This window comes from Lepidochelys kempii, chromosome 8, assembly GCF_965140265.1.
Source record: "Lepidochelys kempii isolate rLepKem1 chromosome 8, rLepKem1.hap2, whole genome shotgun sequence".
Classification (NCBI taxonomy): Eukaryota; Metazoa; Chordata; order Testudines; family Cheloniidae; genus Lepidochelys; species Lepidochelys kempii.
The window spans coordinates 54,561,154-54,586,873 of record NC_133263.1 but is presented as its reverse complement, the minus strand read 5'-3'; the positions used below and the strand labels follow the sequence as shown (position 1 = coordinate 54,586,873).

Below are 25,720 nucleotides of genomic sequence, written 5' to 3'. Positions count from 1 at the left end.
GGGGAATACACTGTTCATTCAGATAACTACATTGTGGATCCCCAAGGGTGTGAAGAAAGGTGGAATAGCTGCAGGAGACAAGAACCTCCTTGGTGCTGTTTGAGCACTTGCTAGCACTGACAGCTGTGGGGGAGGGAGCCAGCCAGCCATACCCCTCATTACGGTATTTGTACTGGTGCTTGTGGAATCCTGGGCTGTCAAGAAGGCTCCGGTCTCCTACAGCTCCTTCCCCTCTACCTCCTTCCTTTTCCTTTTCTCTCTTCCATCCTCCTCTTTGCCTCCCTTCCACCACCCCCCCCCCTTTTATTCTGCAGTGATACCCGATCCTTTTCTCCCCTCCTCCCTCTGGGACTGGCATCACTGCAGCATGAAACAGTGGCTTTGTCTACACTAGAGCCCTTCAAGTGGCACAGCTGTGGCACTGGAACTGTGCTGCTGTAGCATCATAGTGTAGACGCTTCCTACAGCAACAGAAGAGGGTTTACCTCAATGTAGGTAATCCACCTCTCCGAGAGGTAGTAGCTAGGTCAACAGAAGACTTCTTCCATTGACCTAGCCATGTCTACCAGAGAGGTTTGGGCATCTTAACAACGTAGCTAGGCTGACCTCAATTTGAAGCACAGACCAGACCTGTGAAATTGCAGCTAAAAATAGCACTTCCATTTATCTGAACACCTGGTTATCCAAAGGTCTCTGATGTCCTCCAGGTCATTTAGATAAACAGAATTCACCTGTATTATAAAGGTTCAATCTTTGGGTAATGCTAAAGGAAAGAAAGCAAGACATGGGCTAGCAAGGCCATCCCTGACAGGAAACCACTTATTACTAGTTCCTGAGAACACTGAGTGATGAATCACAAAAGCAGAGGCCCCAAACCTCCAGATCCATAGTCATATCAGATCAACTGCTGGGACAGTCACAGAATCAGGCTCGCCATTTTAGCTTTTGCTTTCTCAATAAAATCCACAGAGGCACTCAGGAGCGGAAGTCGTGGGGGACCCATTGGAATCCCTGAGGTAAAAGTCATGACTGCTTTAGTCTGTGCAACACCAAAACCTAGGCAGACAAAAGAAAAAAGCAGGTTACTTAAATAAAAGATGGTCACTACAGGGGGCTCCAAAATCCCAACCACACCAACGATTCCATCTCTTGTGAAATCCTGGAATATGGCCAGAGTTTAAATTCCCACAAGGGAGAAAGATGTAATTAGCAAGTGATGTTTGCAGACAGAAACAGAGTTAATATCCATCCTGTATAACAGTACCAACTGCTCTTACCTGCCCATATTTTCCTCCAAAATGCCCCAAGTACAATATTTCCTTAGTAATACATGCTTATGCTCTGAAAAGTGACTCTAAGTGTGGCTTTGGGAAGGTTCCCATACTTGTTTTTCCAGGACTTCCAGATCAAATTAGGGTCATCTTTATAGATAAGATGTATCATCTAACTCTCAGCTCAGAAGACAACCTAGGAACCAAAAGCCCAACCATGTCCTTTGTGGTTTACATACAGTATCAGAAGTAATACAGATTCTGTAGTTAGAATTCAGTTAATAATTCTCTTGATTATATGTAAACCAGAAAGAATCTGTCTCTCCCCAAAAGCAGTGCTGGCTCTGCAGAGTTAACAGGAGAAAACACGTATTTTTTTCCCAGCAAAGTCAATAGATATAGTTTTGAAAGCACAAGGGGAGTAAGCCTGTGATGTAAAAACACTTATTTTTCTCAAACAGATTTTTAGATTCTTGACCCGATTGTCCTCTCACTTACACCACTTATACCTGTATAAAACTCCACTCACTTGAATGGAGTTACTCTTAAGTTATAGGTTTCAGAGTAGCAGCCGGGTTAGTCTGTATTCGCAAAAAGAAAAGGAGGACTTGTGGCACCTTAGAGACTAACCAATTTATTTGAGCATAAGCTTTCGTGAGCTACAGCTTATGCTCAAATAAATTGGTTAGTCTCTAAGGTGCCACAAGTACTCCTTTTCTTAAATTATACCAACATAAGGGAGAGGAGAATCAGGCCCCTTGTGCTTTGTCATTAGGGCACTTTATCATCTTGTCCAGGATTGAGAACACTCAATAACAATGACACTGAGAGTGGACTTGGGAAGAAAAATGGAGAGTCAGGATAAACAAAAAAAAAATTATTTATTTTGAAGTTGGGGAATTTGTCAGAGGGCCTGGAGAAAGGAAGGAAGAGTGAGTGGAATCTTTCTGGATGTGCTTTGCCAGCTCAGTCATTGAACTCTCAACTGCTGATACATCTGCTGTTGCTGCTTGAGTTGGTCTCTCTTTGCACAAGATCTTTCAGAAGGGAGCTTCTCAGGTTGCAGGGACCTGGAAGCTTCAGTGAATCTCATGGATTTTCAGTCCCTCTTTTACAACACAGGGAGGGAGGAAGATATTGCAGCACCTACCTAGTTTGAATACAAAGCTGAGAAATTCTCCAGTACAGAACTAGAAGAGAAACAGATAGTATTTTTTTAATTCACTTCTTCATATTTACAAGACATCTATCTTAACAGCTCTGGATGTTTGTATAACAAACAGTTATATACAAGACATAAAGGGAAAGTCCCCAGTACATTTGGCATGCGTTCTTAAGCAATCAACCTACTATATCCCCAAAAGTACAAGATCACACACAGCTCCCACCCCCCAATGAACCACACCCACTCAGGCCGTCCTTATTCAACTTGGCCCCTTAACACAACAGTCTGAGGAAAGTGGCATACCATGCCTTTCTGGAAGTCCAGAAAGGAAGTCCTTTCCAGAGTAGAGGACCCTTTGTTGAACATGGACCCCACCCTCCTGCCACCAGTCCAGGAGGAGTGCCCCCAGCTGCCCAAGACTGTGATAGAAAATTGTGTATCATTTGCAGATTGACTTCACCATTGCTCAGCCCTCCTGACTCCTCTAGATGGCCTTTGACACGTAGAGTAAGAACAGTAATGGCATAGTGACCTGTGAAACCCTGCATGATGGAGAACCCTCAGTACAGAATGCTATTGCCTACTGTAAACCAGGAAGAAAGGCACACAGCCACCCAAGAATGGATCCATCTACCCCTGCTAGGGGCCTCAGACATGTCAGCAATGCCCTGCGGTCAATAGGATCAAGGGCAGCTGACAGCTAAAATAATCAGCATGTTACCCAATCTTCATCCATTCCCAGGCAAAAAGCAACCAATGTAATCAGTGCAGTATCTGTGCCATACCCAGACCTGAAGCCAAACTGACTGGTGTCCAAGAAATGCAAGAGAATACCAGATCCCACCATGGCCTTCTCAGATGTTTCCCAAAATGGGAGATTCAGCACAGGCAGGATTATTTACATTAGGCAATAGTTTCTTGAACAGAAGCCTCAATAATGCCATGGAGGACTCCTGGCACCTTTCTTTCTTGAAGGAAGTTGTTGACAATCTCAGTCAGCAGTAGACTTGGTGTCTCTCCATTGTCTTTTACCAGCCAGGAAGAACATGAGTCCAGCTCACAGGCTGCACCCCAAAACTACATCATTCAGTTATTACAATAACGCTCCCTCCCCTGCGTCCCAGCAGGACAATACCCTGCAGGTTGCTGTAATTCCCTTTCAGGCAGAGAGCCCAATCTCAGTTGTGGGGGAGGTGGAGGGGAAGCAGGAGAATATAGACAAGAAGGAAAGAGGTGATGCTTGGTCCAGCCTAACCTCCCTTCCCCACAAGCAACTGATGAGGGAGGGGAAGAAACTGCCAAGACTGGTTAAAAGTGGGTGGAGTGGACAATGACCCATCTAGAATAGTTAAAGAGAAGACTAGGACCACCACCCCTTAAAAGAGATTGGGCATGAAGACTTATAGATGGAGAGTATTTGAATGGTGGTTATCAATCAGCAAGGAGGTGCTCAGCCAGGTTAGAAAGGCAGGAGGCAGTCCTCCAGACTAGTCAGCAGGTAGGTGTGCGCACATGGACAGGAAGGGAAGAGGAAGGAGGGTGGGTGAGAAGAACATTGATTGGAAATGGGAGAAGAGGATCCTAGAACAGGTTGTGCCTAAGCCAAAACATACATGTGCATGTATGTGACTGGGGGTAAACAAACAGACCTGTCTGGACTAGACTGTTTATGAGGGAAGAGTTGGACAGTGCCCATTCCACACAGGGTTTGGGGGCTGAAGGGGAGGTTACACAAGGGGAAGAAAGGTGAGCTGTGCCTTGGCTAGTTAAAATAGCAGGGTTCATGCCTGGAACAGTTTCAGAAAAGGGGAACTGTGTACCAGACAAACAGATTGTTCGTGGGTGAGCACAGTGGTTAGAGAGATTAGGTGGATAAAGTGGTGGTGGTAAGCCACAGAGAATGAATGCCCAATGAAGAAAAGTTTAAGGGAGTGGAGAGAGGACACTCCCACTGTGAGCAGGTGAAGATGCTGTACCTGATATTGTTGTGCTAATGTGAGGTCTTTCTTTGCAAAAGCCTCCAACATCAAGTTGTTTTTTTTGCCCAGGTAGTTGTATGTGCTGCCAAAAAAACAAAGTAAACTCAGTTATGCAAAGAGGTGCTTAGAGCAGCCACCTCAACCAGAACAAAAACAAGAAGTCCCAGGCTTTCTAGTGCAATATTTTATTTTCAGAACATAATCATTCCCATCTAGAAATTCCACGTGGTCTGAAACATTGTATATAGTTGAGCCTTAAAAGGATGACTGCTCCCAATGAAAGAGTTACAATTAAGTGTTCTCTTCCCATCATCCTTTACAAATGACATCGTTCCCCAGAATGGCTAACTGATTTTTTGTTCTTGAAAAAACAATCACACTTCGCAATTCACGTGTACAATGCATAAATCACACAAGTGACAAGTAAACAATGTGGTACAGTAACTTATTTACGCTTCCTCAGTGGGGAAGGAAGCATGGTCTAGTGCTTAAACACTGACCTGGACCTAGGTTCAATTCCCTTCTCCAGCACTGACTTTCCCCAAGATCACCCAGAAATCTCTTAGTCTCTCTGAACTTCAGTTCCCCATCAGTAAAGAGGGTAACAGTCCAACCCTGCCTCACAGCAATGTTGTGAGGATAAATAAATACATTAAATATTGTAAGGCACTAAGGATATTACAGTAATGGGGGCCATATAATTACAATACATAGACAGATAGTGGTAAATATGGCAACAAATGGGGCAGGAATGCAAAAGGACTGACCTTCCAACAGCCCCAGATGCTCCCATTGCCAGTGCGCTCAGCAGATGCTAGTTTGTGGGGGTGGGGGGAAAAAAAGCATTTTACTTCATATAATAAAAAGCAAAGGAAGAATGAGCAGTACAACTCGTAGTCCTGAACATGGCTAGAGTTCAGTTTTGCACTGGGTAGTAGTTGTTCAGGTTGGAACCAGGATGTGGCTTAGCATAAGCCACATGGTTTTTAGGGGAGATCATTAGAAGTAGAGCCCCTTACCTCATCTACCCCATAGAGTAGCACAAACTGCTCTTTGTGGTTCTTCACACACTGTGCAAAGTCCAAGAGGTCTGTGTCACTGAACTTCACCCCCTGGAAGGTGGGGATCTGTTCTTTTATCCCATCCAGCAGCTCCTCAACACGAACTGCACAGAACAACAATCTCACGTCAAGAAACACATCCCAGTCACATAAGACGTCCCTGATTTCCTCCCCAAAAGGGTCATCATGGTCATTCAAGCCTTACTATTCTTCATTTGAACAGAGTCAGGTCCCTCCACTCCCCATCACCTTACACAAGGTAATTAGAGGCAGACTTGTTGCTTTCCAACATTTTCTTTATGGTTTAAATGTAAGAGCTTGGTTATTTAAATAGCTTGAAAGGAACCAGTAAAGTAACTCTGGAATATATGAAATGATAAACAAATGCCTGTGAGGAGAAACGTACCATTGATATAGAATTTTATATATTTATACCTCATTTATACCTACTTCCATGTTACATACTTGCCGCTTATTGACAATAAGCAAGATCATATGGGACACATGCACATCTAAGCTGAACAGCTTCTATAATTCTGCCACCAGCATTTTCTCCCCCTCCCCCCAGTCTCCCTGTCTATTTCCTGGCTTGTGCCCTGTTACACAGCAGTGATTTCATTAGTATCTATCAGAGGTCTTATTTTCTTCTTGAGTATTCATCTTATCAGTTCAGAAACTGAGAAATACAGTTGGATAAGCAGTTCAGAAATGAACTGTCAGCTACACTTTAAAAATATATTCAAAGCGGCTATGCAATCTGGTGCTTAGAGCAAGGGAGTCAAAAAAAAACAAAACCAAACAAAAACAACCAAAAAAACCCAACTAAACACCTTAGGTTCAATTCTCAGCAGCTAACCACCTATATGGGCTTATCTACATTAGAAAAATGTATTGTGGCTGAATGGGATTAGCACTTCAGTTACCTAACCAAGACTTTGCTGTCAGTACTGAGCAGCACAAGTGGCGGTCATCGCAGTCAGTTAGGTGTGGTGAAAGGTTGCTGGAACCAGGGTTTAACCATGGTTAGTGACATGATGCTAAACTGGTCCATCCTGGTCTACACTAGTCACAATGTCATAGTCAGCATCAGTTCATCTTATAGACTCATAGGAGTGTAGGGCTGGATGGGATCTCAAGAAATCATCTAGCCCACCTGCCTACGCTGAGGCAGGACCATCCCTGACAGGTGTTTGTCCAACCTGTTCCTAAAAACCTCCAATGTAGGGATTCCACAACCTCCCTGGGAAATCTGTTCCAGAGCTTAACTACCCTTATAGTTAGAAAGGGTTTCCTAACACCTAACCTAAATCCCTTGCTGCAGAGTAAGCCCATTACTTCTGTTCCTACCTCCACTGAACATTGAGAACTGATCAATCATCTTAGTAATGGCACTTAACATACTTTGGGTGTTATCAGGTCCGTCCCTCAGTCTTCTTTTCACAAGACTAAAACATGTCCAGTTGTTTTAACTTTTCCTTAGAGGTTAGGTTTTCTAAACCTTTACCATTTTTGTTGCTCTCTTCTGGATGATCTCTAATTTATCCACATCTTTGCTAAAGCGTGATGCCTAGAACTGGACACAGTATTCCAGCTGAGGCCTCACCAATGCACAGTAGAGTGGGACAATTACCTCCGATGTCTTACATACAACACCCCTGTTAATGCACCCCAGACTCAGATTAGCCTTTTTTGCAACTGCATCACATGGTTGACTCATTAAATTTGTGATCCCAGATCCTTTTCAGCAGTACTACCACCTAGCCAGTTATTCCCCATTTTGTGCTTGGGCATTTGGTTTTTTCCTCCCTAACTGTTGTACTTTGAGCTTGTCTTAATTGAATTTCATCTGGTTGATTTCAGACCAATTCTCCCATTTGTCAAGGTTGTTTTGAATTCTAATCCTGTCCTCCAAAGTGCTTGCAACCCTTCTCAGCTTGGTGTTCTCTGCAAATTTTATAAGCATCCTCTCCACTCCCTTATCCAAGTCATTAATAAAAATATTGACTAGTACCAGACTGACTACTAACTCCTCTGAGTGCCCACTAAATACATTCTCACGGTTTGAAAGCAAGCCAGTCATAACTACTCTTTTGAGTATGACTTTTCAACCAGTTCCAGACTCACCTTATAGTAATTTAATCTGAACCACATTTCCCTAGTTTGCTTAAGAACATTATGTGAAACGGTGTCAAAAGCCTTACTAAAAATCAAGCTACAATCATATCTATTGCTTTCCCCCCCACCAAGCCAATAAAATTCTGTCAAAGAAGGAAATTAGGTTGGTTTTGCATGTTTTGTTCTTGACAAATGCATGCTAGCTATTCTTTATAACTCTATTATCCTCTAGGTGTTTACAAACTGATTTTTTAATAATTTGTTTCAGTACCCTTCCACATACTGAAGTTAGGCTGACTGGTCTATGATTCCCAAGGTCCTCTTTGTTCCCCTTTTTCATAGATAGGCACTATGTTCGCCTTTCACCCATCATCCATGAGTTCTAAGATAATTGCTAATGATTCTGAGATTGCTTCAGCTAGTTCCTTAAGTACCCTAGAATGAATTTCATCAGGCCCGGCCGACTTGATCACATCTAACGTATCTAAATATTGTTTAACCTGCTCTTCCCCTATTTTGGCTTGAGTTCCTTCCCCCTTGTTAATAATAATTGTGTTGAATGTCTGGTCACCATTAACTTTTTAAGTAAAGACGAACAAAATAGGAATTAAATACCTCAGCTTTCTTGATGTCAACAGTTATTATCTTCCCCACTAAGTACAGCACCTATCTGACCATTCAATCCCGTTTTGGTGCAGTAACGTTTTCTAACGTAGACATGCTAAATTTGTTTTCAGATTCTAGATTCACCAACTGTTTTCTGAGTGAATCCCTTGAATGGGGAAAGCGTGCATGTACTAGGAGCAAAAGTCGCTGAATGAGCAATACTTACTTTTTACACCTGTTAAAGGAGGAATGTGATAGTAATAAAATGGAATGCCAGGGGCTTCAGATGCAACTTCCCGTAAGAAAGCAACCAATGTATCTGAAAAGAGGCAGTGAAAGAAGGCAATCATACTCTGAGGCAAGAAAAGGAGGTCATCCACATAAAGTGGAGTTCAGGTTCACAGACTTATCAGGAATCCATCTCTAAGGAGACACTATTTCTCTATCTCTTCTGCACTTAATAGGTGCAGAATATAGGAATTGGGTACTATGCTTTTAAAAGTTTGTGAGCCCTCTAAAGCTTTTCCACCGTCTAGGTTTCAGAAGCCAACAGAACAACAGTGTATATATGTAGCTAGGCCTTGAATGGGGTAGAAGGTTAGTAAACATGATTATTTCAAACCCACTGGGCCAGTGTAGTTCCTTCATATTACATGTGTTGTATAAAAAGCCAAGACACAATAGGTTATTTCATTTTGGGCTAATCTGACGAATTGATAATACAGAGTTTTACAAGCTTCTTTCACACAGCTCTATCATTTACCCTCAGTTCTGATCTGTTCCCCAAGTAGTTCTGCACCTCACAAGTAATACGCACTGGCCCTGTTAATCGACTCCTGTGCTTCAGCAGAGACCGTCAAATCTGCCTTTGTAATGAATGCAGTTTGGTGTGTCCAGTAGGCATCAAGAGATCATCAATTAGCTTCACTTGTGACCAAGACCAAATACAAAGTCAGTTTGTGACGGGGAGATGTTAGTGCATCAGCTACCCGTTCAATGAGGCACCACTCTCCTCTCATTGCAGTTGGGCTGCATCTTATGTTTGTACAGCTCCAAACGCACCACTGGCATTCAAACAACGTTATTTCCAGAAATGGTTTCCAAAAGAATGTCCATATGACCGTGAGGACGGGGACACTGTGCCAGAGCAGCAGAGGGTAAAGGAGGAGCCTATAACACAGGACCTATGTTAAAACTCAAGAACCTGCCCTCTCTGAAGAAACTCCAAGCACTATAAAGGAAGTTTTATCATTGAGGAACCAGATACTCTGACCAACTACAGCAGCATTGCTGCCACAGATCTCTAAAAAACATGACCTCCCTTTACCATATCATACTGCTGACAGTCTGAATGTGTGGTAAACTGCAGAAGAAAAAGGGCCTCTGTGGGTGTGATGGCCACAGACATCTCTGCTCACCTTTGTTTGTAGGTTTGAAAAAAAAGGGGGCGATCCCAGCGATACCACTCGCTCCTATTGCGGCTGCATGTTTGGCCTTGATAGGAAAGAACAGAATGTATCAAAGGTGCATTCACTGCATGTGTTTCTATCATGCACATAGTGAAGAACCACATCAATCCATTCCACAGCTACAAATTAAACCCTTAAGCAAGCTGTACATTATGGAACAAGTTCAGACATGAAGTCAATGGGAATTGTGCCAGTCTATGCCAGGGATGAAGAGACCCTTCCATCAATGTAATGCACTACCTCTGTTTCTAAACAAAACACATATCTATTACCTCTGCCTGATTAATGAATGGTCCTCTGTCCTTACAGCTCCCACCTCCCAAGAAATAGGATAGCATCACTGACCCCATTGTACACATCAGGAAACAGAGACAGGTTAAGTGACTTGCTCAAGTCACACAGGAAGTAAGTGGCAAAAGCAGGGAATAGAACCCTGCTCTCTGGCACCATCAGGTTCTTCAAGAATTTTCCCTTCCTTCAGCTACTACATGCCTTAAAGATTCCCACATGCCCTGAAGAAGTGGCCAGGAGTGGACCATCTGGGCCTGAGGGAATGTGTATATGTGAGTGAGAGCGAGAAAGTGACCCACAGCAAAGTGATCAATTCAATTTACAATGGTCATTATATTACCGAGATGAATGGGGCTGTTCACGTGAGGGGAGTCAGGTCACATTTGGAAGGTTCCTCCCCTTCCCCCAACTAAAATGGTGGGGGAGAATCTATTTTTAACATAGTCTGTGTTTGTACAGCACCTACTGCAATGGGGTCCTGGTCCATGAAAGAACATCCTAGGCCCTGCAGCAATACAAATAAATTCTGCATAACCTGACTGAGCCGCCCAGGAGATGCTAGTCGAGCAAGCCAACTCAGTTTGATTAGTTCCAATGCTTGTATGCTCAAAGACTCAGGGGTATGACTACACTGATAAAATACCCATGGCTGGCTTGGGTCAGCTCACACAGGCTCACTGGGCTTGGGCTGCAGGGCTATAAAACTGTAGTACAGACATTTGGGCTTGGACTGGACGCCGGCCTCTTGGACCCTGTGATGTGGGAGGGTCTGAGAACCCAGGCTCCAGCCAAAGTTAAAACGTCTACACTGCAATTTTATAGCTCTACAGCTCATGCCCTGTCAGCCTGAGTCAGCTGACCCAGGCCAGTGTTTTATTGCCTGTAGATGTACCCTCAGGATCCCTCAGGACCAAGACAGCATAACATGGAAAGAGAGGTCAGTAAGTGCATAAACTCAGAAAAGAAAAGGGGAACCAACCCACTCATATGTAAAGTTATGGAAGGACAAAGGAAGGAGGCTAAGAAAAAATTCACACACACACCAGTTCCTTTGCTTCTGGTAGACTTAATGCACCCACGTGAATGATCACATGATCCAACCTGCAAAAGAGAAAAAGATTGCTGTTTATTTTTTGGTTTGTGGGAATTTAAATGTGGGGGAAAGATGCCAGACAAACAGTCTGGGTCCACACAGCAGATACTCAGTGGAGTGGATACAAACTAGAAGGGATCTAGAAACAAAGTTTTAGAGTACAGCAAAAAGTTCAGCCACACATCCAACACTTCTTCCCATTCCCTCCCCCACCCAGAAGTGTTCTCAACATCCAGATCCCACAATCTTATTTCTGCAGCTCTCTCAGATCCTCATCCCCAGAGCTGCCACATGCTTGGCCAAGTGATCTTCCTGAAGCAGTGGGCCAGATTCTCCCCTGCTTTCCCCCCTTGTGTAATCTCTTCCCCTATGTAAAGGGCTAATGATTCTGATCTGCAACATCAGAAACCATTTTGTATCATAGAAATGAATGCACCAGGTACAAGGCTGTGGAGAATCATGCCCGCTGTATGCGGCAAGCTTAGAAAGAATCACACAGAGTTGATTAAAAAAAAAAAGTTAATTTTTCATGGGAAATTTTCAAAATTCTTTTTCCTCCCTCTTAAACTTTCCATAGGAATTTTTTGAGTTATTCAACAACAAACCCCACCCCCAAAACAAAAACAACAACAACAAAACCCAAATCCAGAATTTTTTTTAAACTCAAACTTGAACAAAAATTACCAAGACACCCCTACTTAAAGGAAAATAACCCCCCCATTTTTGTTTCCCCCCCCTTTCTCCCTCCAAACAAAAGCACAGAAAGTTTAAATCCAAAAGAAGATCCAGGGAAAGCTTTTTCCCCTCTCTGTCACTTGTTTTCCTTTTCACTGTCCCTTCCCCACAATTCCACTCTCCCCCTCTGCATATCTCACCCCCCCCCCCAACTCACTTCCAACGGGGACATGAGAGACAGTGCAAAGGCGAGTGATATGAGAATATGCAACACATCCAAGAAGAGGGATGGTCCAGTGATTAGAGTTGTAACGTGGGACTCAGAAGACATGGGGCCAATTTCCTGCTCTGCCACAGACTTCCGGTGTGATTGGGCAAGTCACTTAGTCTTTCTGTGCCTCAGTTTCCCCATTTGTATAATGGGGATAATAGCACTGCCCTGCTGCACAGGGGTGTTGAAAAGATAAAAACATACATACAAATATTGTGAGGCTCTCATGCCTGTGTTAAGGCAACATAAAAGCAGCAAACAGAGGGTCTCATTTTTACATCCCTTATTACTTTCCCCTTTCCCCAACTTAAGCAATAGGAAGAGGGTGTTTTTCAAAACCGCCTCTCTTCCACATGCCTCCATAAGCAATAGGGAGAGGAGGCATCCCAGAGGCCTTCCCCCTCTAAGCAGTATGGAGGGAGGCTGATGACTGAGCCACACTTTTCTAGTCACTTATTTTGACAATACCAGCAACATCTTGATAAATGGGCCAGAGAAAGAAAATAGGGGAAGTAATTAGAGGGTACAGCCTTTGCTTAGACAAGCAGTAATGTCTATGTGAACAGACAGGTTTCCTTAGAGCTACTCACTTGTTTTTCCCTTTGGTCACCCACTCCTCTGCCAGCTGCTTCCTCTCCTGGGTGCTCAGTGCCAGCCCTTCTCCTGTTGTGCCATTCACTGTTTCAAACAGAACACAACACATCCTGAGGTCTGGCCTACACAGAGAAGTTGCACTGGTTTTATTAAAGACCATTACTGAAATTTAAATCACACAAACTAACTCAATATTGGACAGTTGTAAACAGATATGCAAGTCCACACAAGGGTTTGTGCTGATTTAAATAAACTGGTTTTTAAAGTGCTTTAGTTAAACATGTGGAATTTGTGTATGTGTATGTGTGTAGAGAAGGCCTATAGCACTGAAAGAGTTAAATGCATATGCCTTCCTAAGCCAACACAATCAGAAAGGAAGAAACCCTTGTAAGAGGACAATGGACTTGAAGCTCATTTGATAAAGGTGCCTACTGAATAAATAGGATTTGAATAAATGCATCTCTCTCGTATCCAATGTTGTCTATCAGGTGACCACATCTTCCCCAAGCATGTGAATAGAATAATTCAGATGGGTCTTTTCTGTCACTGCTTTGATCCTTCTTAATGCCCTAATGTGGCATAGTCTAGTAGTTGTCTCTGCTTCCTTCCCTACTCCAGTAACATTCTCATCTTCTGCTCTATCCTGCGCATAACTGGGAGTTTGCGCAAAAACAGATTCCTAAAGAATAGGCTATGATTTCTTCCACTTAAGTGCACATGCTTAGAATGCTCCCATCCCCATATTCCATTGCATCACAGCTCTTGGATGACAAGAAGCACAACTCACTGCTTACGACTTACCAAAAACGTTCTTCACACCCTGCTCTTTTACAAGATAATCCACATATTGCCCAATCACAGAGAGGTTAATTTCTCTGAAAAAGAAAGAAAATAAAAAGAGGGAGAACAGAAACGTGTGTGTAAAGAATCCTGACCAAGTTCAAGTTCTAAAAGGTTTCCCTCTAATACCCTAGAGGGGTTGGGAATATGAAATCTAGCTTAAAAAAAAATTTCACCTGCCCACTTCCTGAATTGTGGAGACCTCTATACATAAAGCTTCTGAACAGGGTATTTGGGGCTGAGAATGCCAGATTAGAAAGTGTCCTGTACGTGAGGCCTAAATTGGGGTTCCTAGAGCATGAGATTCCCAGAACTAGAAGACCCAGATCTTCAGTGATCAGAACCACTAAGCTTCACATGTTCTATTATTGCTACAATATATTAATGTCTTTTAAAAAATATTGAAGACTTGATAGGAATACTCTTTTTCAAGTTTACCTGATTCTGTCTCTTAACCACTGCCCTTCTGAGCACACAGCAGCCACCAGGCTGGCTCTGACTTCTGGAAAGCGCTACAGCAGAGGTTCTCAAACTGTGGTCCGCGAGCTCCACCCAGGTGGTCTGTGGATAGTTCCCCCTAAGGTGCACGCCTGGGCGGCCACACGCGAGAGAATGAAAGGCCACCCACCTAATTACTGGAACCGCTGAGAAGACGCATATGTAAGGTGAGGTGGTGGCCTTGGCGGGGGGGAGGGGAGGGGGAATAGGAGGTAGGTTGGAGGGGGTAGTGGGGTGAGAAGAGGGGGTGGAGGGAATTTGGGATGCGCAGGGCTGCGGCGGCCAAAGAGGCAACTTTCCCCAGCTCCAGGGCTGCTGGGGAGAGATCTCCCTCCTTCCCAGGCCCAGCTTGAGGGCTGCCGTGGCAGGAGAGAGAGGGCACATCCATCACATTAGAAAGGTAAGACTACTGATATTAAAATATGAGTGTGTTTGTAGACCAAAAAAAATTATTAATTTTTTTTATATAGCACTTTTATCTAAAGTGCTTTACAATACTTAGCTAATGATACAAACCACATTTGGAAAGATCATTAAGTGGTCCGCCGAGACCCTCAGCAATTTTCAAGTGGTCCGCGAAAAAAAAAAAAAAAACACATTTGAGAACCACTGATCTAAGGAACATTGGGTAAGCCCGGAATAAAATGTAGCTAGAAAGGATACCAAGATTAGTTATGTTTTAATGGCAGGTTTGAAACTAGTAGAGTCTCAGACACCAAAGTCTCCAATCCCCAACAGGGTTCATTCAGGCCTTCGGAGATGGAAAAACAATTCTAAGAAGTTTATTGTGGGTTTTTCAGATACAGAAAAACAAACAAGGCCCTTTCTCCCCTGGGAAAACATTTAGTATCTTGTGGTGCTTTAAGACTGCAGGTCTAACTGAAAAGCAACTTGGTAAAAATAGTAACTATTGCTTTGACAGAGCTATTCCTTTGTGTATTCAGTCATATCTGCTCACTTCAGCTGCAAGCAGAGAACCAAATCCTCAGATGATGTAAATTAGCATCAGCTGAGGACCTGGCCCATACCTTTACAATTTTACAGCCTCTAATCCATATATTTTCACTACTCTTTACTGCTGCTTGCCCTGCAGAATCCCTCCCAGATATTGTATGCTAAATTCCGATCTGTGCAAAGTTAGTGAAGACAATGGGATTGTGCCTGTTTCAATGAGGGGTAGAATTTACTCTGTAGAATGTGTGTTACTGGTGGGGTCACATGAGAGATGGGAAGAGAACAACTCGTTGCTCAGGATCCAGGCTTAATCTGCAGAAAGAGTACTTAAAAACTATTATCTGAATTTTAAATGGTACATGCTGAGTACAGAAATCACTGAGACAGACCCTATGATCTAGAGCTGCTCAAACAATGGTGACCTTTTTTATGGAATACTTTTATTAAAACTTTGAATTTTTGAAAAGTCTTGACCAGCTCTGCTGTGATCCATTTTTGCCATCACAGAATTAAACAAAGATCAGAGGTAAGCTCCAGCATTCTTGGTCAAAATTTCCTTTACCCTCCCTGTCTGCATTCTACAGTGTGCTAGATGGTTGCCAGTGCCACCTTCCCACTCCCTGCATCTCACTGGTTTGCTGCATGCTTATAATTTGTAGAGCACTAAGACATCATTTAGGATGAAAGGCTCAGAGTAAAATATTACAGGAAAAACAGTTTCCCTCCTATTACATTCTTGGATGCTCACCATTTAACTCCTTTAAGGGATGGAATGGGCTGTGGTCTTGGCTTTACCACAAGAGAGATAAAACAAGACCCTGTGGGGCAGCCACTTACCTCTGCTACTGAAGATGCTTTGTGAGTTTTCTCTTCCCTATCAAAATACAGTGCCTCATTTCCAGCAGCTCTACCATACTCAGATTATTAAGTGTTTCTTGTACTGTACATTGTAGTTTAAGGAGAATTAAGGTTGGAATGAAACATTCTTGGGTCAAGATCCAAAAAAAAAAAAAAAAATTGAGCTCCTGATTCAATATCTGCCACAGGGTGAAAATAATGCAGTGTTCCCAAACAAGATGAAATGTAGTGTTGTTGGTCAGCCATACAGTTCCCTTTGGACATTGGAGTGTGACTCAAAATGCAAACTGTCTAGCTGTCCTCAACAAACTGGTGAAACACACAGCATGTGTAATCACAGCATTTCTATCAGGTTCAGATTTTAAATTAGTCACCACTAGAACCTTTTAGTTATTCTGACTATGTGGCTAGTGAGCCAATGTCAGAGTGGCAGACCAGGCCTGATTCTCCCTTACACGAAGATCACTTGACACCACTGTTTGGGTGCTCATTTCAGCAACCTTAACCTCAATTTAAAGATGTGTGGTATTATAAAACAATTTTTAAACAAATGCATTTTAAAGAAGTGTGTATGTACACACATGGATATTTATTTATAGGCCAAAAGATGTCACAGGATCATTTAGATGTACACATAGCAATCCAATGTCACCACATGATGGTGTAGTTCTAACTTTCATGCCTCTTTCTTTTAATTCCCCCACTGCCTCCTGACCAATTGTTTGTTGCTGTAAGCCGTTGTGTCTTTTTTGGTAATTAAACTGTAAGCTCTCTTGAGAAGGGAAGCACTATGAACACCTTTTGGGCACTCTAGAAAGACAAGTTGTTATTTTTATAAATACACTCTACTATTGTAAGTGCTGACAAGTAGCTAAGCAAACCATCCTTCATAGTTACAGGATGCAGGCTGTTAAATGGCATCTGGTGGATGTTACTTTGCCCTTTCTCTTTAGTTGGATGAAGAGAGAAAGGGACAGTCTTCATTTTGCTTGTGATAATAAGAATAACCAGGGCTGGATTCCACATTTATGGCCTCTCAATAACTCCAGACCAAATCTTCTCCGTTTACAAGTAGTAAGGAGTGGCGTAAATACCAACATAGCACTGTTCAAACCTAGATCTCAAAGCACTTATCAAAGACAGGTAGGGTTGAGCAACTCCATTTTTACAGTGTAACCAACCAGATTTTTTTTCCTCTCCTGAGAGCCAACCTAGACTCTCCTGAATAAGCTGCCCATCACAACACTAACCTCTGCTCCCAGGACTTCAGGACTCTAAGGAAGGGGATTAGTCAGTCAAACAAAAGCCTTCACAAACCTTTGTCTTCCTGGGATGTTGAACATTGTTAGAAAGTTTACTTTTTTTTTTTGGTAAAGTTGTTGCAGAAAAGCAAGTAGGAAAGTGTAAGGTTCTGGGAAAAAGTTCACAATACATTAATTGACATTGACAGCAATCATTTTGGTAGTCAGAGGGAATATTTACCCATCTGGAGTCATTGGAGTGATTGTAGCTGCTGTGAGACCCTGCAATCTCTTTGGGGATGCCATTGATCTGTCAGGAGAAGTCAGAAAGACAAGCAAAATTTCTCTTAACAAGAGACATATTTTGAGTAAATTCTGTTAACAACAAAGCTCTACAGGCAAAGCCTGGAACAAGTGGACTTTGTAAGTTTCTTTTGAGAAAAACAGATTGCGCAGTTTTCTGAGGACCTGTGCAGACACGATTACTGTAGCAGGCAAGGTCTGAGCATAAGATTGGTAGCACCTGATACAGTTCTAGTTCAAAGGCAGTTTCTCTTTGAATCTCCTGTTTTCACATGTGCATCCCTTCCTAAAACATTCACCTTTGGGTCAGACAGTACTTATGTTTGGGTCTCTGCTTGAAGGGAAAATTTCTGGAAGCAAACTCTCTAACACCATTTTTGAGGACTGGGGAGGGAGTGGAAAAGATGCATGTCAAACACTATATAGGGGAAAAAATATAAGCACATTTTTATCAAGGGAGCTAAGCCACCAAACTTTTCTTCAGAGATTATGTCCATACGAAGGGTACTCTATAGTTTCTGCTTGGGTTGGAGATGATGGGAAATTAAGTGATTGAAAAGTCACTTCTGAGCCTGATCGGAGGTCAGTTCTACTTCTCTTTACAAATTTACCCACCACTCTCATTATTGTTATTCCAAACACAGCCCCGGCCCCACCCTGAGCCTCTCTCTCCTCTTGGAAAGGTTGGGAAAAGGAAAATTCTTCTCCTGCTGTACAGTGAGGTTTCTACTATGCTATGCTACCCCTTTCCCAGCCATGGTCTTTGGTGCCTTCACCTCCAGGACTTTCTCTGCTGCTGCTTCCAACTCTGTCTACAGCATCAGAACAAAACTGATCCAGTTTGTCCCAGTTACAATCCTGAGCAGTACTGGAGGCACCCAGAGTGGTATGTCTGAGGACATAAGACTTCAACCCTGCAATGGTTACACTTGGCTCGGCTTTGGGAGGTTGTCTTCATAACCATAAGGGCTAGAAATAAAACTCTTCTATAAATTAAAGATTCAGTTAAGCAGAAGCAGATGGCATTGGCACCCCTACTCACCAACAGAGTGGACTGCGAGTCCTGTTAATGCAAAGCTACTTTCTAACAGGTTTTGCCCCGAGTACACGTAGTATGGAAATAACTGGAACAGCGCACAGCGTAAGCTCTCTTGAGAGCAAGCTGATTTGCACATTGGGTGAACAGCTCCAGCCCAGAGAGAACAGCATCACATGAGCCTCACAGGGGATGGGGGAAGGGGACAAAATCTGTTACAACCACACGGCTCAGAAACTCAGTCCCCCCTGGGAGCCCCACACACCACCCCTCAGTCACTCTCAGAAAGCTGGTCTGTCTCTTCCCCCCTTCCCAAGACTCAGCCAATCTGCCCCCCCGCATAAGAATTTCTCAGCTGCCTCCCCAACTCTGCGGAGCCCGCAACGAGTCTGCTGTCCTGCCCACCCGGCCGGTGTCAGTCTGTCCTCACCGGCAGAGCGAGCCGCTGTGCCCAGCGCTCCGCGCGGCCTGCCCGGGACCTCCGCGGCGGGGCCGGTCTGGTGCCCGGCTCGGCCCCCGCGGCCGCCCTTTTATGACGGAGCAGGCCGGGAGGCTCCGCGCATGCCCACTGACAGCAGCCGAAGGCCTGCCCTAAGCCTGCTCCCATCATCCCCAGCCGCAGGGTCGCGTCCCCCCCCGAGCGGAACGGCTCTTCGCCGGTGGGGGTGCTCCGTGCCCGGGGCCCGCTGCAGACCTGGCTCCTTGTCATGGGCGTGGCCAAAGCCCCAGTCGGGACTGCCCCCCCCCGCCCCCCATCGTACCCCCGGCCTGTGGGGCAGTCGCCGTCCCGCCGGAGGTCCCGGCCTGGCCGCCGGCGCGGAGGCGGGTGGGCGCTGAGCTACGCGGCGACCAAGCGAAGGAGCCGGGGGCGGCCGGCGCGGTTCTGTTAGTTACAGGTTTTGCTGCGGGCGGGGGGTGACCGCTTTCCGTGGTGGCTGGGGAGAGGGTGAAGCGGGATGGAAGAAAGGTTGGAGCCAGGGAGAGGAAGGGGAAGAAAGAAGGGCCACCACAGCTCGGCACCTGCCCAGCACTGACCGGTTTTGTACGCACGGTTGCAGAGATTTGATTTCCTTCTCTTGCGGCATTCCGATTGCTTGGCTGCCCTAACTGTGCCTTTCCTTGCGTGTATGAATTACTCATGTGGAATAAGGATCCAATCCTCACAAGGGGCTTTACCCTACATGGCTAATACGTACTCTCAAACTCCGTCTCATTGCCGTTTTCGCCTGAGAATTTTATTTTTTATTTATTAAAAAATTCATCCATGAACACTGAACAAGAAATCTGTTTCTGGTGTTTCCATCACTATGTATTTTTTGCACAGGCTTCCTTCCATGCCCTTCTTCTTTTGTCTGTCTCCCCCCCCCCAACCCTTTTTTAAAAAAAAAAAGTCCCTCTTACCCTTTCCAGGGTACCTTGCTATCCTTTTTTAGACATATGTGTATTTTGGTGCCATCTGCCATTTGGGGGAAAACAAGACTTATATTTTATATGATTTAGCCTTACTGGAAACATTAAAATAAATGAATAAATATAGACTTAATGATGTTCCTAATTTTTAAGAGGCAGTATGCTTTTTATGAGGGTAGTACAATTCTAATAATGGTTGTTAATTGCAAAGGCCACAAAATAGTAGTGAGAGAGAAAAAAAATTAGAGCTGTCAAACCGTTAAAAAAAATTGCGATTAATCGCACTGTTAAACAATAATAGTATACCATTTATTTAAATATTTTGGATGTTTTGTACATTTTCAAATATATTGATTTCAGTTACAACACAGAATACAAAAAGGGTACAGTGCTCACTCGATATTTATTTTTATTACAAATATTTTCACTGTAAAAAACAATAGATAGTATTATTCAATTCACCTAATACAAGTACTGTAGTGTAATCTCTTTATCATGAAAGTTGAACGTACAAGTGTAGAATTATGTACAAAAAATGCATTAAAAAATAAAACAATGTAAAACTTTGGAGCCTACAAGTTCAATCAGTCCTACTTCTTGTTCAGCCAATCGCTGATACAAACAAGTTTGTTTACATTTGCAGTAGATAATGCTGCCTGCTTCTTGTTTACAATGTCACCTGAAAGTGAGAATAGGCATTTGCATGGCACTGTTGTAGCTAGCGTTGTGAGATATTTACATGCCAAATGCGCTAAAGATTCATATGTCCCTTGATGCTTCAACCACCATTCCAGAGGACGTGTCCATGCTTATGATGGGTTCCGCTCGATAATGATCCAAAGCAGCGCGGACTGATGCATGTTCATTTTAATCATCTGAGTCAGATGCCAACAGCAGAAAGTTGATTTTCTTCTTTGGTGGTTTGGGTTCTGTAGTTTCTGCATCAGAGTGTTGCTCTTTTAAGACTTCTGACAGCATGCTCCACATCTCATCCCTCTCAGATTTTGGAAGGCATTTCAGATTCTTAAATCTTGGGTCAAGTGCTGTAGCTATCTTTAGAAATTTCACATTGGTATCTTCTTTGCATTTTGTCAATTTGCAGTGAAAGTGTTCTTAAAATGAACAACATGTGCTGGGTTATCATCCAAGACTGCTATAACATGAAATATATGGCAGAATGCAGGTAAAACAGAGCAGGAGACATACAGTTCTCCCCAAAGGAGTTCAGTCACAAATTTAATTTACGTATTATTTTTTTAATGAGCGTCATCAGCATGGAAGCATTTCCTCTGGAACGATGGCCGAAGCATGAAGAGGCATATGAATCTTTAGCACATCTGGCACATAAATATCTTGCGACACCAGCTACAAAAGTGCCATGCGAATGCCTGATCTCACTTTCAGGTGACACTGTAATTAAGAAGTTGGCAGCATTATCTCCACAGAATGTAAACTTGTTTCTCTTAGCAATTGGCTGAGCAAGAAGTAGGACTGAGTGGACTTGTAGGCTCTAAAGTTTTACATTGTTTTGTTTTTGAGTGCAGTTATGTAACACATAAACTACATTTGTAAATTGCAATAAAGAGATTGCACTACAGTACTTGTATGAGGTGAGTTGAAAAATACTATATCTTTTGTTTATAATTTTTACAGTGCAAATATTTGTAATAAAAATAATATAAAGTAAGCACTGTACACTTTGTATTCTGTGTAGTAACTGAAATCAATATATTTGAAAATGTAGAAAAACATCCAAAAATATTTAATAAATTTTAATTGGTATTCTATTGTTTAACAGTGTGATTACTCGTGATTAGCTTTTTTAATCATGATTAATTTTTTTGAGTTAATCGCATGAGTTAACTGGATTAATCGACAGTCCTAAAAAAAAAAGTAACCTTAGAATGAGTTACTCTGAACTGGGCACAATGGTTCTACAGCCACCTTTCAGACATGTACCAGATTTATTTATTTTTTAAGAAAGAAAAGCACAGAAAGGAAAAAAGGCAAAGAAAGAAAAGAGAAGAGCACCTCACCCCACAGATTTTCACCAATCAAATGACAGAAACTCCTGTCATGGGAGCTTGCAACAACCCATACCACACTGGCTGAGCCAACTGCAAAGTATTCTTAAATAATGTGACTTTCTGTGGAATCATACACCCTAAAATACTAAATTCCATTACTTTTTTCCAGACCCAGGCTGAAGATTTTTTTCTTATTTCATGGCCTTAGAATTATTTATTGAAACATATTGTAAAGGTAAATTAAAGGTAAAATACTAATCAAAAGGAGTGTGCATGTAGACTTCTTTATCAAGCTTTTTACAAAACCTATGTACATTTAGCAACAAGCCTTATATATTTATTTAAATCTTTAAATATTTATTTAAATCAGGAATAAAATTCAAACCAACCTGCATATTATTTTATACACAAACCACCTTAAGTATACATTCAAAGTAGTTTTATATCTATAGATTTAAAAAAATGTAAGGCATGTCACTATCTATGGCAGTGACATACCCCAAACTTTTTACAGTCGTCCCACCCCAGGAGCCAGGGTCAGGAGCAGGACCACGGCTCGGGGGGATGGAGGGGAAGTGCACGGACAGGGGTAAGGGGCCTGTAGCTGGGGCTGCAGCTGGGGGCGGGTCTGGGGCCGGGAACGGAGCCATGGCTGGGAATGGAGCCGTGGCCAGAGGCTGAGGCTGGGGGCGGGAGCGAAATCGTGGCCGTGGGCTGAGGTTGGGGGCAGGAGCAGAGCTGCAGCTGGGAGCCGGGGCCATGGAAGAGCTGGGTTAAAGCGGGGCTGGGTGGTGCTCCCTCCCTGCCCCACCCGTGAGGGCTGGCTTAGGCCCCGCTGTTTCTCCCCGCCCCCGAATGTTCCTCCTTGCCGCCTGCCCCACAGTTTGGGGACCACTGATCTATGCCAACAGTCATAGACCTTGGTGATATCAGAGGTAACTCAACCCATTGCCACCTTTCCTCTATAGCTAATTTGCATGCAACAATTTTGTGGGTGGTAATGAATCAGTCTGCACAGATGGTAGATTACTTGGCCCAAGTGCCACAGTTTTTCACAGCTTGATTTGCTGCCTGTACACCTCAATACAAGCTCCCCAATGCAACCCACACTCCCGAACATAGCCACCGGCAGGACCACCACAATCAACACACACAATAACCCCAAACACACATAACCGCTCACCACAGGACACACCCCTCATTCACAAATCAGCACAAATCTCCCAGCACAACACGCACACTCACCCAAATCATCACTTTAAAGTTTCTTAGAGCTGCCTGCCCTAAGGGAGTGGGGGAGCCCAAAGAAATACCTGCCTGGAGAACTGGGCAGTGGAGCCTTCATAATTTGTATAAAATACAGAGAAAAGGTGCTAATTGCTTTCCAAAGGACAGGTAGTGAGGGGGCTACACATGCATATCTTGCAGGATCACCCTCACCCCTCCATGCACACAGCACCAATATCCACCCCCTCCAGAACTCCAAGGCCAGACATTATTTGACTTATACAAAGCCCTGTGATATAATCAAAATGCATCACCGCCTTTACATTTGTAGCAATATTTATACGGCTATCTACAAAACAATTACTTTTTTCCATTTTATTGAGGCAGTCCCAAAGAATTAACTGATATAAAGCTTTACATTATGTAACCCACACATCTCCTGGGTGTGGTGTTCTGGCCTATCTAGTGGCACCGAGACCACTTAGAGATTAATGAGTCTGCTACAGCCTTCGCTAATGGACATATGGCTTTTAGCTCACGCAGTAGAGGCTCATGCATTTAGGTCCCAGAAGTTCCAGGTTCAATGCTGACTATGGTCTGTCAGTGTTACAATTATAAAGTTCCTGTTACACAAACTGTAACCTCCGTGCACCCCTCCTCTAGAGACACCCCTCTCCCCATCTCATAAATATTTTTGTTTTGTCGTAACCAAAGAGGACGAGGTCTGGTAATTACCACATGATGTTTAAAAGATATACTACCCCAAATTTTTAAAGAATTGCGATAGCTTGTTTTTCAGGTTTGGCCAAATGAATTGCACAACATGCAAAAAACCATAACCAAACAAAAATTTCTCTAAATGCAGTTTCCATGGGTTGCAGGCTCAGCCCTTCTAAATTGTGAAGGAAGTTTTAGAGTCCAGGATACAAGGGGTATGTGTACTCAAGCAGGGAATCACACCCAGCTCATAGTGTAGATGTAGCCAGAGGCAGTCCTGCCGCAGAGAGCTCCCAATCTAGCATTTAGAAAATACGTAGCAGGTGAAGACAGACAGACAAGCAGGGCAAAGGTGGGGGGTCAAGAGGCGGGAGGACAAGATAACAGTAGAGAGAGGAGCATTTGCACTGTTAGTCGTGTTGGTAGTCAGAGTGGTCTCTAGCCATTGGTAGTCTCCTGCTGACCCAGTGCCAGATGGCGGTAATTTGTAGCCATCACGGCAAAGGTAGATTTTTAAGGCGGTATTAGGCCATGTCTGTATGTGTAGCGGTGCAGCTGTACCGACACAGCTCTGGTGAAGGAGCTCTAGGCTGAGCTCTCCCGTTGGCATAAAACACCCACCCCCATGAGCAGCAGAAGCTGTGTTGGCAGCGGAAACCCTCCCACCGACATAGCACTGTGCACACGAGCGTTTATTCGGGCATAATTAATGTCACTCGCGGGGGTCATTTATTCACACCACTGAGCGACATAAGTTATGCCGGCACAAGTTGTAGTGTAAACATCGCTTTAGTGGTGGCTTTGTGCAGAGCTCTTCCCAAGCACAGGGCATGGCATGGGAAAATGTGGGCGTTTTTATTTCTGGAGTTAGAGGAGCTGAAAAACAGAATGCCAAGGGAGAGATGGTTGCAACCTTAGACTGCCACCTCTTTTGATATATACCCACTACATGGTGGGGTGGCATTAAGGTTTCATTGGCACAGGTTTGAGATGCCCACATTAAACACTGTTTAGTCATTCATTGGTGAAGCAATGCTTGCGTGCAAAATAAATGGGAGAACTCTGATACATTGCAAAAGGCTGATCTGCTGCTATGTGAGGAACCAAAACTTTCCAGGAAATTGACTTGCTGTAAAAACATACACCACTAGGTGTCACTCCTCTACAGACTATCCACCCCAACTCCCTGTTAATGAGTGAAAAGGTTAGAAATGGTGAAAAGGAGAATCTCTGATCAGAAGGTTCTCTTATTTTTTCTGAGCATATATGTATGGCTTTGTACTGAGATTCTGTTTTTTTCTACTATTTCCAGGGGGGAAACTATGCATAAACTATCATTAAAACGGAATATATATCAGTAATTTACAGGTAAACAAACATCACAAAGAATGGTATAATTATCCCCAAATCAAGCATTACAAATGCAGGAAATTCAGAGTTCAGGGTCAAAACTTAACATGCTTGTACATTTCCATATGTAACAGAAATCCAGTCAAGATTTTAAGATCCTCAACTCTGCCCTGGAACGATGGTATGAGTAGGGTTGCCAACTTTCTACTGGCACAAAACAGAACACCCTTGCCCTGCCCTGGCCCCGCCCCTTCTCCGAGGCCCCACCCCCACTCACTCCCCACACCCCGACCCCGTCACTTGCTCACTCGCTCTCCCCACTCCCTCGCTCTTCCCACCCTCACTCACTCGCTAATTTTCACTGTGTGGGCTCCGGGGTGGGGCCAGAAATGAGGAGTTCAGAGTATGGGAGGGGGCTCCGGGCTGAGACGGGGGTTGGGATGCTAGAGGGGATGAGGGCTCTGGCTGGGGGGGTGGGCTCTGGGGTGGGGCTGGGGATGAGGAGTTTGGGCTATAGGAGGGGGCTTTGAGCTGGGGGGTGGAGCCAAGGGGTTCAGAGTATGGGAGGGGGCTCTGGCCTGAGGCAGGGGGTTGGGTGTGGGAGGAGGTCAGGGTTCTGGGCTGGGGGTGCGGGTTCTGGAGTTGGGCCGGAAATGAGGGGTTCAGGGT

General features: G+C 43.8%; 1 protein-coding gene and 1 long non-coding RNA gene across 5 annotated transcripts; one reads left to right on the top strand and one right to left on the bottom strand.

Moving 5' to 3' along the window:
• On the bottom strand, positions 1 to 19,424 carry NPL (N-acetylneuraminate pyruvate lyase). Of its 4 annotated transcripts, none has more exons than XM_073356612.1 (12): positions 19,356 to 19,424; positions 17,223 to 17,291; positions 13,392 to 13,465; positions 12,587 to 12,674; positions 11,001 to 11,058; positions 9,616 to 9,691; positions 8,424 to 8,516; positions 5,435 to 5,580; positions 5,183 to 5,229; positions 4,413 to 4,497; positions 2,422 to 2,461; positions 1 to 1,056 (listed from the first exon to the last, which is right to left on the bottom strand). In XM_073356612.1, exons 1-12 carry the CDS (start codon positions 19,403 to 19,405, stop codon positions 917 to 919), a joined length of 966 nt encoding a protein of 321 aa, XP_073212713.1. In that variant the 5' UTR covers positions 19,406 to 19,424; the 3' UTR covers positions 1 to 916. The 4 variants fall into 4 exon arrangements, with proteins under 4 accessions (XP_073212713.1, XP_073212714.1, XP_073212715.1 ...); XM_073356613.1 differs by lacking the exon at positions 19,356 to 19,424 and adding an exon at positions 18,751 to 18,884; XM_073356614.1 differs by lacking the exon at positions 19,356 to 19,424 and adding an exon at positions 18,327 to 18,535.
• LOC140915942 (uncharacterized) lies at positions 18,865 to 22,021 on the top strand. Its single transcript, XR_012160329.1, has 2 exons — positions 18,865 to 19,205; positions 21,711 to 22,021. It is a non-coding gene; the product is annotated as an uncharacterized lncRNA (long non-coding RNA).
• Positions 22,022 to 25,720: the final 3,699 nt, after the last annotated feature.